General features: G+C 41.2%; 1 protein-coding gene across 1 annotated transcript in view; it reads left to right on the top strand.

Annotated features, from left to right (window-relative positions):
• The window catches only part of uggt2 (UDP-glucose glycoprotein glucosyltransferase 2), a 76,430-nt gene extending 63,577 nt beyond the window's left edge, over nucleotides 1-12,853 (top strand). The window contains exons 33-40 of the mRNA XM_063005440.1: nucleotides 2,323-2,424; nucleotides 2,506-2,590; nucleotides 3,703-3,885; nucleotides 6,074-6,234; nucleotides 8,166-8,280; nucleotides 8,383-8,499; nucleotides 10,292-10,448; nucleotides 12,597-12,853. Of these exons, the coding sequence (XP_062861510.1) occupies nucleotides 2,323-2,424; nucleotides 2,506-2,590; nucleotides 3,703-3,885; nucleotides 6,074-6,234; nucleotides 8,166-8,280; nucleotides 8,383-8,499; nucleotides 10,292-10,448; nucleotides 12,597-12,619 (943 nt within the window). The 3' untranslated portion in view covers nucleotides 12,620-12,853. The remainder of the gene's footprint in view (nucleotides 1-2,322; nucleotides 2,425-2,505; nucleotides 2,591-3,702; nucleotides 3,886-6,073; nucleotides 6,235-8,165; nucleotides 8,281-8,382; nucleotides 8,500-10,291; nucleotides 10,449-12,596) is intronic.
• Nucleotides 12,854-13,887: the final 1,034 nt, after the last annotated feature.

Consider the following 13,887-nt stretch of genomic DNA (forward strand, 5'->3'; position numbering starts at 1 on the left):
AAGAAATGCAAATAAATAATTTTTTTAACATTATTTTCTTGCTGAGACCATTAAAGGGTTAAGATTCATTTGCAGTTGTTTTTTATTTTGTGGGTAACAGCTGGCGTGGCAATAAAATGTACCTGCTTATTAAAAGCATTTTAACAGGCTTGGTTATGGCAGTTTGTTTTGGTTTGCAAGGACTATAGCTGGCAATTTTGTCATATATTAGAAGACAAAATAAGAACGATAAACAATTACACTAAATACAATGTATTTAATAATTACTTGATTTAATTTTCATTTTTCATCACCACGTTATCCTGGTCAGGGTCATGGCAGGTCCGCTTTGCCTGAAATCTTTGAGCGCATTGCAGTATTACACCTTGAAGAGGGCACCAATCCATCACAGGACCTAAGAAATCCCTCAACCCCCAGGCATAGCCAATCATAACTGCATATAGATGCTTAACCAGCTGATAGCATCGCTGGGAATTCAAACCCTGGACCACATAATTCTAAAATCCCAAATCAGAAAAAGTTGGGACAGTATGGAAAATGCAAATAAAAATGCAGTGTTGCTTACATATACTTAGGCTTTTATTTGATTGCAGACAGTTTAAACCCAAGATATTTCATGTTTTGTCTGCTCAGCTTCATTTCATTTGTTAATATACCTCCATTCCTGCAACACATTTCAAAAAAAGTTGAGACGGGGGCAATTTAGGTCTAGTGAAAAAACTCAATAATGATGTGATTCCAAACAGGTGATGTCAACAGGTGATTGTAATCATGGTTTGGTACAAAAGCAGCATTCAGGAAAGGCTGAGTCTTTGATGAGCAAAGATGATCAGAGGATCTCCAGTTTGTCAACAAATGCGTGAGAAAATGATTGAAATGTTTAAAAACAATGTACCTCAAAGAAAGATTGGAAGGGATTTGCATATTTCTCCCTCTACAGTGCATAATATCATTAAACGATTCAAGGAATCAGGAGGAATTTTAGTGCGTAAAGGCCAAGGGCGCAAGCTTAAGGGCACCACTCAGCAATAGCCGATATAACCACATGGGTGAGGGATTACTTTGGCAAACTTTTGTCCAGCACTACAATACAGAGTTACATGCACAAATGTCACTTAAAACTTTACTGTGCAAAAAAGAAGCCTTATGTTAACCATGTCCAGAAGCGGCGTCGACTTCTCTAGGGCATCCAGGATGGTGTGAAGAATTTTGAAATGAAAAATGTGACAATGACACCCCACGTATTGTTGCACATCTTAAGACGTGTTTGCAGGAAGAATGTGACAAGATAAAAGCTGAAACACTAAATCACTTGGTATCTTCGGTGCCAAAATGTCTTTTAAGTGTGGTGAAAAGGAATGGAAACATTACAAAGTGGTAAATGCATTACTGTCCCAACTTTTTTTTAAATGTGTTTCAGGCCTGAAATGCAGGATTGGATATTTATTAATAAATGAAATATGAAATATATCAGGTTCATCCTGTCTGCAATGAAATAAAAGTCAAAGTAAATGTAAGAAACTGTGTTTTTTATAATTATTATTATTTGCATTTTCCATACTGTCCCAACTTTTTCTGATTTGGGGTTGTATTTTCTGGATTTTATTTTTTATTTCTTTAAAGTATGAAAAGGTCACTATTGATTTCATAGGTTGTTGGTTTACTTTGACTCAACATGCAGAGATGAATGGGGTATAGAAACTCTGAGTCATAAGCTCTAAAAAATGAGGTGGTCAGCAGTCCCCCCCCCCCCCCCCCCCATCCCCACCCCTCCCCCCGAGGCTGTCTGTTACGCTGCTGCTGTATCACAAAGAAAAATGTCTTCTCCGTGTGCATCTGGAGGAGACACAGATCTTCTTTACACATTGTCTGTGGGTATGTGTTTTTTGTCCGTGGGTTTGTCATTTCTCAGTCAGCAGTCATGATTTACAGCTATAAACAATGTAGGGCTGCCCCCAGCGGGCTTATTTTCCTGCTTTGTTTAACATTTTTCATTTCTTTATCATTTATTTTAATTATAGAGTAGTGAAAGCACATGAGCAGGTGGTTCCAGCTGTGTCAGATGTGTCAAGATGATGGTTTAATATCTGTGTGGAAAATCACTAAGCTGCATTAAAAATGGACCATGTGTTCAGTTCACAGCTGTGTGTCTCTTTGTTCAGTGTGTGTGCTGGACGGGCACTTTTAAGCTAATTAAGCATAATGTTCTATCAAACTAATTACGCCTGCAAAACACCCAGAGATTTGTATTCACATGTTATGCAAATGTTCCCGCTGTCTAAGATCACTAAATTGGGTGCATGGTGCATGTGTGTGTTTTAGTATAACAGGTAGCTTGAATGGGGATGATGGAGATACAAAAAAGGAGGATGTGCTGAACATCTTCTCGGTGGCGTCTGGACATCTGTATGAGCGCTTCCTGAGGTAGGCCACCCACACACTCACACAGCTGTTTGGCTCTCATCATTTTTTCCTCGCCTTCATCTTGTACTTTCTGCGTTTCAGAATAATGATGCTCTCTGTCCTCCAGCACACCAAAACCCCTGTCAAATTTTGGTTCCTAAAAAACTACCTGTCTCCTTCCTTTAAGGTACAAATTCTTTGTGTGTACTGCTTTGGTATTGCTCATGTAGAGGGATGAAACAGACCTTTAGGTTTTTTGTTAACATTAGTTTGCCACCTGCAGGCACTTCATGTGAACACAGCCAGCAAAACAATCACATTTGAGAAACAGAGGGGAAACAGAGTACACAGGAAACTGGTTGTATATAAAAATAAACTATGAAATATAAAGACGTAAGAAAAAGAATGAATATATCGTATGAATGTATTTCCTTGATCCACTTGAACTTAAATCTCATAAATGTAGAGTAAAAAAAACACATTTAGTACACTTGTAATGAAAAAGTAACCTTGCATTAACATTTTTGGCAAGTAGCAGATGCTTTTATCCAAAGCGACTTACAGTACTGTGACAGTATACTGTCTAAGCAATTGAGGGTTAAGGACCTTGCTCAAGGGCCCAACAGTAGCAACCTGGCAGTGGTGGGGCTTGAACCAGCGACCTTTTGATTACTAGTCCAGTACCTTAACCACTAGGCTACAACTGCCCAAAAATAATTTTTTTCCTATTTTATTTATGCATTTTCTCCCAATTTAGCGCAGCCAATTTGTCTTCCGCTGCTGGGGGGTCCCTGATTGCAGTTGAGGTGTATATATTGCTGCTCACGCCTCCGCCCCGCGCACAGCCCTTAGCAGAATCCTTTTTCACCCATGCGTTCTGCACAGGCGCCTCTCTATCTGCCAATTAGGGTCCTTACACAGCGTTTGAAGATCCCACCCACATAGTCCGGTCATCCCGCCCTAGCAGAAACGTATTTGCTGCAGGCACTGCCAATTATGCCCGCTAGGTGGCGCCCAGCCGACCGGTGGCAACGTCGAGTTTCGAACCAAGGAGTTCAGAATCTCGGCGCTGGTGTGCTAGCGGAATATCCCGCTGTGCCACCTGGTCACCTCAATTTTAGATTGAAAAACCATCAGCAGATTTTAGTTCACAAATAAAATCATTGCATGAGAACTAAACATGAAGATCTTGTTTGATTTATGTAAAATTGCAGTTTTCGAACATAAAATGTTGCTAGGAGACTTGGTGCCTGTCACTGTTTTTTTTACATTTCCTTTCTTGTTGGTGTGTGGTTGTAGGAATCTATTCCTCACATGGCTGAGGCCTACGGTTTCAAGTATGAACTGGTGCAGTATAAGTGGCCGCGCTGGCTGCACCAGCAAACAGAGAAGCAGCGCATCATCTGGGGCTATAAGATCCTTTTCCTGGATGTGCTCTTCCCTCTAGCAGTGGATAAGATTATCTTTGTAGATGCTGATCAGGTGAGTCAGCTCAGATGATGTGAGATTACACAGATTGAGGTCTTGACCATGGTGCTGCTTCCTGCGCCTGGAAACAATCAAATGTGCCATTTGTTACAGAGGTTTGAAAAATTTAACTAGAATGAGGCTTTTTTGGATGCTTGGATTAAATAAAAAATGTATCAGCAATGTTTTGCAGGTAGAAGATTCTTATGGCAAATTTCTTATAAGCTTCTCTGAGACAGTACAGGCTTTCATCCTCATAGTTACCCAATCAGACAATTACAGAAATTGAATTAATAATTGGGCTTAATTAGACTAGACACTCAGATTTGGTTACTGTCAATCTGGTAAATCTAAACATCACCTAAAAAGAACTCAACATGGAGCACACAATGCTCTGGTCAGAATAAATTCTCAAAAATAACCAAAGGTATTGAAATGTATCTGTCAGGAAAGGTCAACTGCATTTTGTTGCCTTGTACATGTACTGAGCAATGACAATAAAGTTGAATCTATCTACAACCCCAAATCAGAAAAAGCATGAAAAGTGCACATAATAAAAAAAACACAGAGTTTCTTCTTTTAATTTATTAATAAACATCCATTCCTGCATTTCAGGCCTGCAACACATTCCATTTACCACTTTGTAATATTGCCATTCCTTTTCACCACACTTAAAAGACGGTTTAGCACCGAGGATACCAAGTGATTTAGTGTTTCAGCTTTTATTTTGTTCCATTCTTCCTGCAAACACGTCTTAAGATGTGCAACAGTACGGGGTCGTCGTTGCATTTTTCGTTTCAAAATTCTCCACACATTCTCTATTTAGGACAGGTCAGGACTGCAGGCAGGCCAATCCAGTACCCGTACCCTCTTCTTCTGCAGCCATGCCTTTGTAATGTATGCAGCATGTGGTTTTGCATTGTCTTGTTGAAAAATGCAAAAAGATGACGTCTTGAAGGCAGCATATGTTGCTTTAAGATCTCAATGTACTTTTCTGCATTAAATCTGCCATCACAGAAGTGTAAATGACCTTTGCCAATGGCACTGACACAGCCCCATACCATGACAGACCCTGGATTTTGGACTTGTTGCTGATAACAGTCTGGATGGTCCTTTTCGTCTTTGGTCCAGAGCACACAGCGTCCATTTTTTCCAAAAAAAGACCTGGAATGCTGATTTATCTGACAACAATACACGTTTCCACTGTGTGATGGTCCTTCCTAGATGCCTCTGGGCCCAGGGAGGTCGACGCCACTTCTGGACATGGTTAACATAAGGCTTCTTTTTTGCACAGTAAAGTTTGAAGTGGCATTTGTGCATGTAACTCAGTATTGTAGTACTTGATAAAGGTTTGCCAAAGTAATCCCTCACCCATGTGGTTATATCAGCTATTGTTAAGTGGTGGTTCTTGATGCTTTGAATTGTTTAATGATATTATGCACTGTAGAGGGGGAAATATGCAAATCCTTTCCAATCTTTATTTGAGGTACATTGTTTTTAAACGTTTTAATAATTTTCTCACACATTTGTTGACAAACTGGAGATCATCTGATCATCTTTGCTCATCAAAGACTCAGCCTTTCCTGGATGCTGCTTTTGTACCAAATCATAATTACAATCACCTGTTGACATCACCTGTTTGGAATCACATCATTATTTAGTTTTTTCATCTCATTGCTAGCCCTAAATGGTCCCTGTCTCAATTTTTTTTGGAATGTGTTGCAGGGCTGAAATGCAGGAATGGATGTACTGTATATTAACAAATGAAATGAAGTTGAGCAGACAAAACATGAAATATTTCAGGTTTAAACTGTCTGCAATCAAATAAAAGTCAAAGTAAATGTAAGGAACACTGCATTTTTATTTTATTTGCATTTTTCATACTGCCCCAACTTTTTCTGATTTGGGATTGTATGTATTTTCCTGAAATCAGAAAAACCTTCCAACCAAAATTCCCCCAGGAGTCACAAAGGAACTGTGACAAGTTGGTTGTTCATGAAAGATAAATGTAATTTATCACTGTTTTAGTGATGCACTGGAATGAAAAGGTCATGGTGTGTTCAAGTTGCAAAAATTGATTCATTGCTTAATATAGAGTTGAGAGTGGCTATGTAACGTACTTTGTAATTTATAATCATATGCACTGTGACTTTGTTTCTTTAGCGATTGTATTAACTGAACTCTTTATTTACTTTTCATTTAGATCGTCAGGGCAGACCTGAAAGAACTGAGGGATTTGGACCTGGAAGGCGCCCCCTATGGATACACACCATTCTGTGACAGTCGTAGTGAAATGGACGGCTACCGTTTCTGGAAGACTGGTTATTGGGCTTCTCATCTGGGTCACAGGAAGTACCATATCAGGTCAAGAGTGTTTTTATACTTAGAACCTTTAAGCTGCATTGACCATCAGTGTTAACTTTAAGGCTGGATGATGTTCCAGGATTAGAAACCCCTGTACCCACTGTAGTCAGAAGTGAAACCTGTGGTGGTCTTCTGCTGTTAAATGGAGCTGATAAAATGGACAGTGTGTGTAGGTGGTTTTAATGTTATGGCTGATTGGTGTATATAATTTATTTATTTATTTATTTATTTATTTATTTTTTACCCCTTTTTCTCCCACTTTAGCGCATCCAATTTCTACCCGTCAATCATCCTCTCACTAATGCTGGTCCCTGCTCCTGATTGGGAAGGACTAGGCTGCTCCACGCCCCCTCCGAAACGTGCACAGCAATCGAACATCTTATCACCTACACTTGACGAGCGCAGTGCAGTACAGCGCTGTGCACGGAGGGAGGGCCACACCCTCTACCGCACTCCTTCCCCATCTCCGTGCAGGCCCCACCAACCAGCCAGCAAAGGTCGTAATCGCACTAGTCTGAGACAACCGCCCCTTATCTGAACAACAGGCCAATCGTTGTCCATGTAGCCGCTCACCCTCAGCCGGCAAAGCAGAGCCGAGATTCGATACGATGTATTCGAGATCTCAGCTCTGGTGAACAGCGTGTGTTTTACCGCTGCGCCACCTGAACGGCTATAATTTATTTTTATTGCACTGATCTCACCTGACAGACATGACTTCACACTCAACTGTTGTTATTTGGTCATTTCTTCATGTCATTTTTTTACTGCATTCCAGACCACATTATATGTGCTGTGTGTAGCTATACCATTCAAGGTGTAACAGTTTAACATACTATCTATCACTGAAGTGTGCAGTTTGATGAAGTTCTTTTAGCTCCACTGTCTGGACTGAATTCTAAAGCAGGGGTTTTCAACCTTTTTGGACCTTTTTTTCGACATTTAACTTGTCCCCCCCAACCAAAACCCCCGCAATCCCTCCCCATACAGCCCCATCAACTTATGTAATATTATATTGTAATATAAAATTATATATTTAACGTTGTGCACATCATACATACGCTTTACTTCAAAAAGATAATGCAGCTATGTCTTATTCAGTGCGACGGCTGAGCCTATTCTGCGAGCACATTATAGAAATTCGTGGTTCAATATCAGTTACAGCTAGTCGTATATCGTAAGCAGTACTTGCTTTTGATAGCAGAACACGTTACTTCACGGAGCCAAGTCGAAGCAAAAGTACATCAATTGCTAAGTTTGCTAGTTCAGGGTACTCTGTCACACAAGGTGTTCTGTAGTAGCTGGTGTTTATTTGAAACTGCAGCATTCATTAATAACAGTAAAACGGAAAGATGACTGAGAAGAGAAACTTACGCTTCGCTTCATACAAATCGACTCCTAAATCACTTATAGCGATATTGTGAACAGAGCATCTCCCACTATACACGTCTCTTAAAGACACACACACACACACACACATCCATGTCCTATAACAGCAGTCATTGTTTTTGTCACTGATTTATCTTCACTGTTAGCCCTATTTTTAAGTTTTGCTAGCCAACGTCCTTTTTCAGACTGAACTGGATAACATTAAACATGTGTGCGTGCGTGGTCAGCAAGACTAATCAAATATGTCTCCTGTGGGTAAAAAATTAATCGCTTTAGTTTTAGAAGTAAAAAAATCTCATAATGTCATGCCCCCCTGCACAGGAACTCGCACCCTTCATCCACCTTCAAGCCAAAAGGGCCAGAATGACATTATTTATATAAACAAATGCCCCATGAGTGAATGATAATCAAGTAATTATTTTATTTTGACTATTATTGTTATGGTACTAACACCCAGGTTTTGTGTCACTGATCTCTCTGAAGGAATGTATAAACTTTTCTTAGTTCACTGATTTATAGTATAAAGGTCTCCTCTGCCATTGCAGTGCCTTGTATGTAGTAGACCTGAAGAAGTTCAGGAAGATTGCAGCAGGAGATCGTCTTCGTGGCCAGTACCAAGCCTTAAGCCAAGATCCCAATAGTCTTTCCAATCTGGACCAGGTCAGTACACACCAAGCTCCAAGTTCTTTAACTGGTTTAGACATTTCCTAATATTAACTGGGATGTAATTGGGTTATTTCCTATGCTGTATGATATTGGCAGGACCTTCCTAACAATATGATTCATCAAGTGGCTATCAAGTCACTTCCGCAAGAATGGCTTTGGTGTGAGACTTGGTGTGATGATGCCTCCAAGACCACTGCGAAGACGATTGACCTGGTATGTGTGCTTGTACATTTCATAATGTTTCATTTACAGAATGTACCCAATGTTCTCTTAAACCAGGTAAGATCTACAGTATAGTACAAAAAGAGGCACATGCTCATGCACCCAGGAGGGCACTGCTTCACACCTGCAGAACAGTTTAGACAGGATGTTAAATGGAAAATAAATACAGAAAAGACTGTTTAATGTAAATATTTAAGGTAAATATGTTTCACCTTATCAGTTTTATTTTTAAACAAATGACATTGGTAGCACTTTCCAAAACAGTTAGAACAGGAAAGTTTAAGGCTGGGAACATCATGAGATAAAATACACTGCCTAGCCAAAAAAAAAGGTCACCACCTGGATTTAAGTAAGCAAATAGGTAAATAGGATAATTGGATAAATAATTGGATAATTACTGCATGGGTGATTGTTTTAGCTGGCAAGAAGTTATTTAACCCTAACTGATGCAGTGAGTAGCTTCTCATTTGTTAAACAACCATGTCGAAAGACACATCCTGTGGTCGTGGAAAATATGTTAATCTGTTTCAGAAGGGTCAAATTATTGGCATGCATCAAGCAGAGAAAACACCTAAGGAGATTGCTGAAACTACTAAAATCGGGTTAAGAACTGTCCAACGCATTATTAAAAAGTGGAAAGACAGTGGGGAAACATCATCTTCGAGGAAGGAATGTGGTCGGAAAAAAATCTTGAATGATCGTGATCGGCGATCACTTAAACGTTTGGTGATATGTTTAATAGTGAAAGTAAAAGCATTTCCACACACACAATGTGAAGGGAACTCAAGGGATTGGGACTAAACAGCTGTGTAGCCTTAAGAAAACCACTTGTCAGTGAGGCTAACCGGCAAAAACGGCTTCAATTTGCTAGGGAGCATAAAGATTGGCTTCTGGAGCGATGGAAGAAGGTCATGTGGTCTGATGAGTCCAGATTTACCCTGTTCCAGAGTGATGGGTGCATCAGGGTAAGAAGAGAGGCGGCTGAAGTGATGCACCCATCATGCCTAGTGCCTACCGTACAAGCAACGTTATGTGCCCAAAGAATTAGGTCAGCTGACTACCTGAATATACTGAACGACCAGGTTATTCCATCAATGGATTTTTTCTTCCCTGCTGGCACGGGCATATTCCAAGATGACAATGCCAGGATTCATCGGGCTCAAATTGTGAAAGAGTGGTTCAGGGAGCATGAGACATCATTTTAACACATGGATTGGCCACCAGAGTCCAGACCTGAACCCATTGAGAATCTTTGGGATGTGCTGGAGAAGACTTTGCGCAGTGGTCCAAATCTCCCATCATCAATACAAGATCTTGGGGAAAAATGTATGCAACTCTGGACAAAAATAAATGTTGTGACATTGCAGAAGCTTGTGGAAACGATGCCACAGCGAATGAGTGCCATAATCAAAGCTAAAGGCGGTCCAACCAAATATTAGAGTGTGTGACCTTTTTTTGGCCTGGCAGTGTATGTTTGGGTGCTCGGGTGGCACAGCAGTCTAATTCTCCAGCACACTACTAAGGCATGTTGGAACTTGCAAGTTTGATCCTCATCAGAGCCACCGACCAGGCGTCCACACAAACACAATTGGCTGTGTTTGAGGGAGAGAAGGTTGAACGGGGTCAGTTAAAGTACCAGTTTCAGTGCATGAATAAAAATGGCTTTTCTTTAGCCAGGAAATGAAAGAAGTCTCCAAATGGCTCCTTGGTTGCAGCTATTTTTGCAGCATAGCATTTCTGTGCAGTGACTGATGAATCTTCTCTGTATTTCAATTCTCCACAGTGTAATAACCCAAAGACTAAGGAGCCAAAGCTTAGTGCTGCTGTTCGAATCGTATCCGAATGGTCCCAGTACGACAGCCAGATTAAGCAGCTCATGAAACGGGTACAAGAGCAGAAGAAAGACCAAGCCTCATCTGCTTCATCAAAACCACACACAGGTGAGCCTGAGGAACAAAAAAAGTCATTTTCTTATCATCATCATCTGTGTTAGCAACACAAGTCGGCCTTCAAGAGTGATGGGGCGCTTGGGTAGCACAGCAGTTAAAAAAAGACGCCATTACAGGGTGCATAAACACGTGAGTTTGAATCTCAGGAGAGCCACCGACCTGGTCGGGCGTCCACACAAACACAATTAGGTGTGTTTGAGGATGGGAAGGCTGGATGGTGATTAGCGTAGTTCTTCATACAAGATACAGGTGGCTCAGTGGGTAGAACTCTCGCCTCAAGGCAAGAAGGTCCTGGGTTTGATCCCCAGGTGGGGCGGTCTGGTCCTTTCTGTTTGGAGTTTGCATGTTCTACCTGTGTCTCCGTGGGTTTCCTCTGGGAGCTTCGGTTTTCTCCCACAGTCCAAAGACATGCAAGTGAGGTGAATTGGAGATACAAAATTGTCCATGACTGTGTTTGACATTAAACTTGTGAACTGATGAATCTTGTGTAACCAGTAACTACCGAGATTTTTGTACTTCTAAAACTAAAGCAATTCATCTTTCATCCACAGGGGGTGTATTTGATTAGTCTCGCTGACCACACACATTCATGTCTATCCTGCTCAGTCTGAAAAAGGACCGTTGGCTAGCAAAACTTAAAAATAGGGCTAACGGCCGCTCAGGTGGCGCAGCGGTAAAACACACGCTGGAACCAGAGCGGATCTCAAATACATTGTATCGAATGTCAGCTCTGCCTACCGGCTAGGCTGAGCGGCCACATGAACAACGAATTGGCCTGTTGTTCAGATATGGGTGGGATTAAGCTGGATAGGGTCTCTTTCTCACAACTAATGTAATTATGACCTCTGCTGGCTGATCGATGGCGCCTGCACAGAGATGAGAAAAGAGTGCTCTTAGGGTGTGTATCTCCGTACACAGTGCTGAGCTGCACTGCACTCGTCAAAGTGTAGGTGATAAGATGCATACGGCATGCTGCCAACGTGTTGGAGGGGGCGTGGTTTAGCTTCGTTCTCCTTAATCAGAGCAGGGATCTGCATTGGTGGAGAGGAAGCATGACGCTATCAGGCAACTGGACGCGCGAAAAGGGAGAAAATGCATAAACAAAATATGTATATTAAAAAATAGGGCTAACAGTGAAGATAAATCGGTGACAAAAACAATGACTGCGTTGTTTCAGCCGAGGACTCCACTAGCAAGACCGTCCATTCCGATACCATCGATACAGATAAGCAATCTACATCAATAGTTTTTGCTGTCTGTCAAAGCAGAGTATCCTAAACTGGCGAACTTAGCAACTGATATACTTTTGCCTCTACTGGGCTCTGCGAAGTAACGTTTTCTGTTCTCATCTATATCAAAAGCAAGTACCGTTTATGATTTACGACTAACTGTAACTGATATTGAAATACGAATTTCTGTGATGTGCTCGGAGAAAACAGGCACAGCCATCGCATTGAATAAGGTAGAGTTGTACTATCTTTTTGAAGTAAATATTTAAATCAGCAAAATTGCATCGTACATCGATCAGCCATAACATTAAAACCACCTCCTTGTCTCTACACTCACTGTCTATTTTATCAGCTCCACTTACCATGTAGAAGCACTTTGTAGTTCTACAGTTACTGACTGTAGTCCATCTGTTTCTCTGCATGCTTTATTTAAAAACTTCAGCAGCACCGCTGTGTCTGATCCACTCATACCACACAACACACACTAACACACCACCACCATGTCATTGTAGCTGCAGGGCTGAGAATGATCCACCACCCAAATAATACCTGCTCTGTGGTGTTCCTGTGGTGGTCCTGACCATTAAAGAACAGGGTGAAAGCAGGCTAAAAAGTATGTAGAGAAACAGATGGACTACAGTCAGTAATTGTAGAACTACAAAGTGCTTCTATATGGTAAGTAGAGCTGAATTCAAGGTCTGCAAACAACATGCGAACAATGAAAAACTACAGTCAGTTCAAAATGTAACAGATCCTATACCCTCACATGTACCGGTGTTACATAACAGGCATGATCATGCACATTTTTCAGGCTGATTGGTGTATAGTGAATATTTGATCTTCAGCAAGTTCTCCAACTAAGGATGTTGCTATTGCAGATATTTTCAGAAGTGTTCATCTGTTTCTACAGGCAGTCAGCGTGATGAGCTTTAGCACCTGTCGGAGAGAAGGGCTGACGTGAAGTTTGCACCACTACACCGAGATGAGTATTTCTCACAGACTGAACCAGGAAGTATTAAGATGGACCTAAGCTAAATAAACCCTGGGAACAAGTAGAAACACAAAGAGACATTTTTGTATTTATGGATGTTGATGACTGAATTCTGTATTTTAATGGTATATGTTTAATTTTCTAGCACATGATTAAAGTGAAACCATAATTGAAAACCTAGAAGGATGAAATATATATAACACATTCTTTTTCTATTATAATCGTAATGGAACCTGTTATGGTATCAGCGATGAGGGCTGTCTTGTGGCGCAGTGGCAAAATGTGCTTTTGGCTGGTCTCTAGGTGGGTGTCTACACGCACGATTTGCTATGTCTGAGGAATGGGGGTGGGTGTTTGGCAGAACAGCCTAGCCATTGAAAGGTGCACTTGTCAGTGTGCTCTTAGTGTCGGTTCTAAGCCCGGATAAAATAAGGAGGGTAAAAATCTGCCAGATTATGAACTGTTAATCCTCTATTTCTTTACATGTCTCCAAAGATGTAATTAGCTTATGCAATTGATTTGACTTTGTTCCCACCCAACTCACTTATCCAGTAAGGGTCGCGGGGGGAGTGCTGGAACCTATTCTAGCATTTCAATAGGCGCAAGGCACACAGTAACACCCTGGACGGGGCGCCAGTCCATCGCAGGGCAGACACACATACACACCCCCATTCACCTATAGTGCAATTCAGTGTCTCCAATTAACCTGACTGCATGTTTTTGGACTGTGGGAGGAAACCGGAGCTCCCGGAGGAAACCCACGCAGACATGGAGAGAACATGCAAACTCCGCACAGAAAGGGCCCGGATTGAACCCAGAACCTTCTTGCTGTGAGGCGACAGTGCTACCCACCGTGCCGCCCTCCTACCCAACTTGAAGCTGAAATCTCCAACCTGGTTCTCTAGTTTATCTCAAGAGAAATTAGTCTACAACAACTCGTCCTTGGTAGTCCGGTACATTCCAGCGTAAACGTGCACATGTGCCTTGGGGTTTGTGTGTGTTGCTTATTGTGGTCAGTTCTGTAAAATTGCACTGATCTTACCTGCCGAAAGTGTGTTCATGCATTCCTTCATCAGTCCTTAAACTTCTAAAGTGTTTTGTAAATCATTCTAACATTAGAAGCTGAAAGGTATTTCATGACGTTTATCATTGCTGTAAATTGTTTACAAAAGAAGGAACTTTAAGTCAAATAATGCTTTTAATAAAAATA

The sequence above is a fragment of the Trichomycterus rosablanca genome, chromosome 12, assembly GCF_030014385.1.
Source record: "Trichomycterus rosablanca isolate fTriRos1 chromosome 12, fTriRos1.hap1, whole genome shotgun sequence".
NCBI lineage: Eukaryota > Metazoa > Chordata > Actinopteri > Siluriformes > Trichomycteridae > Trichomycterus > Trichomycterus rosablanca.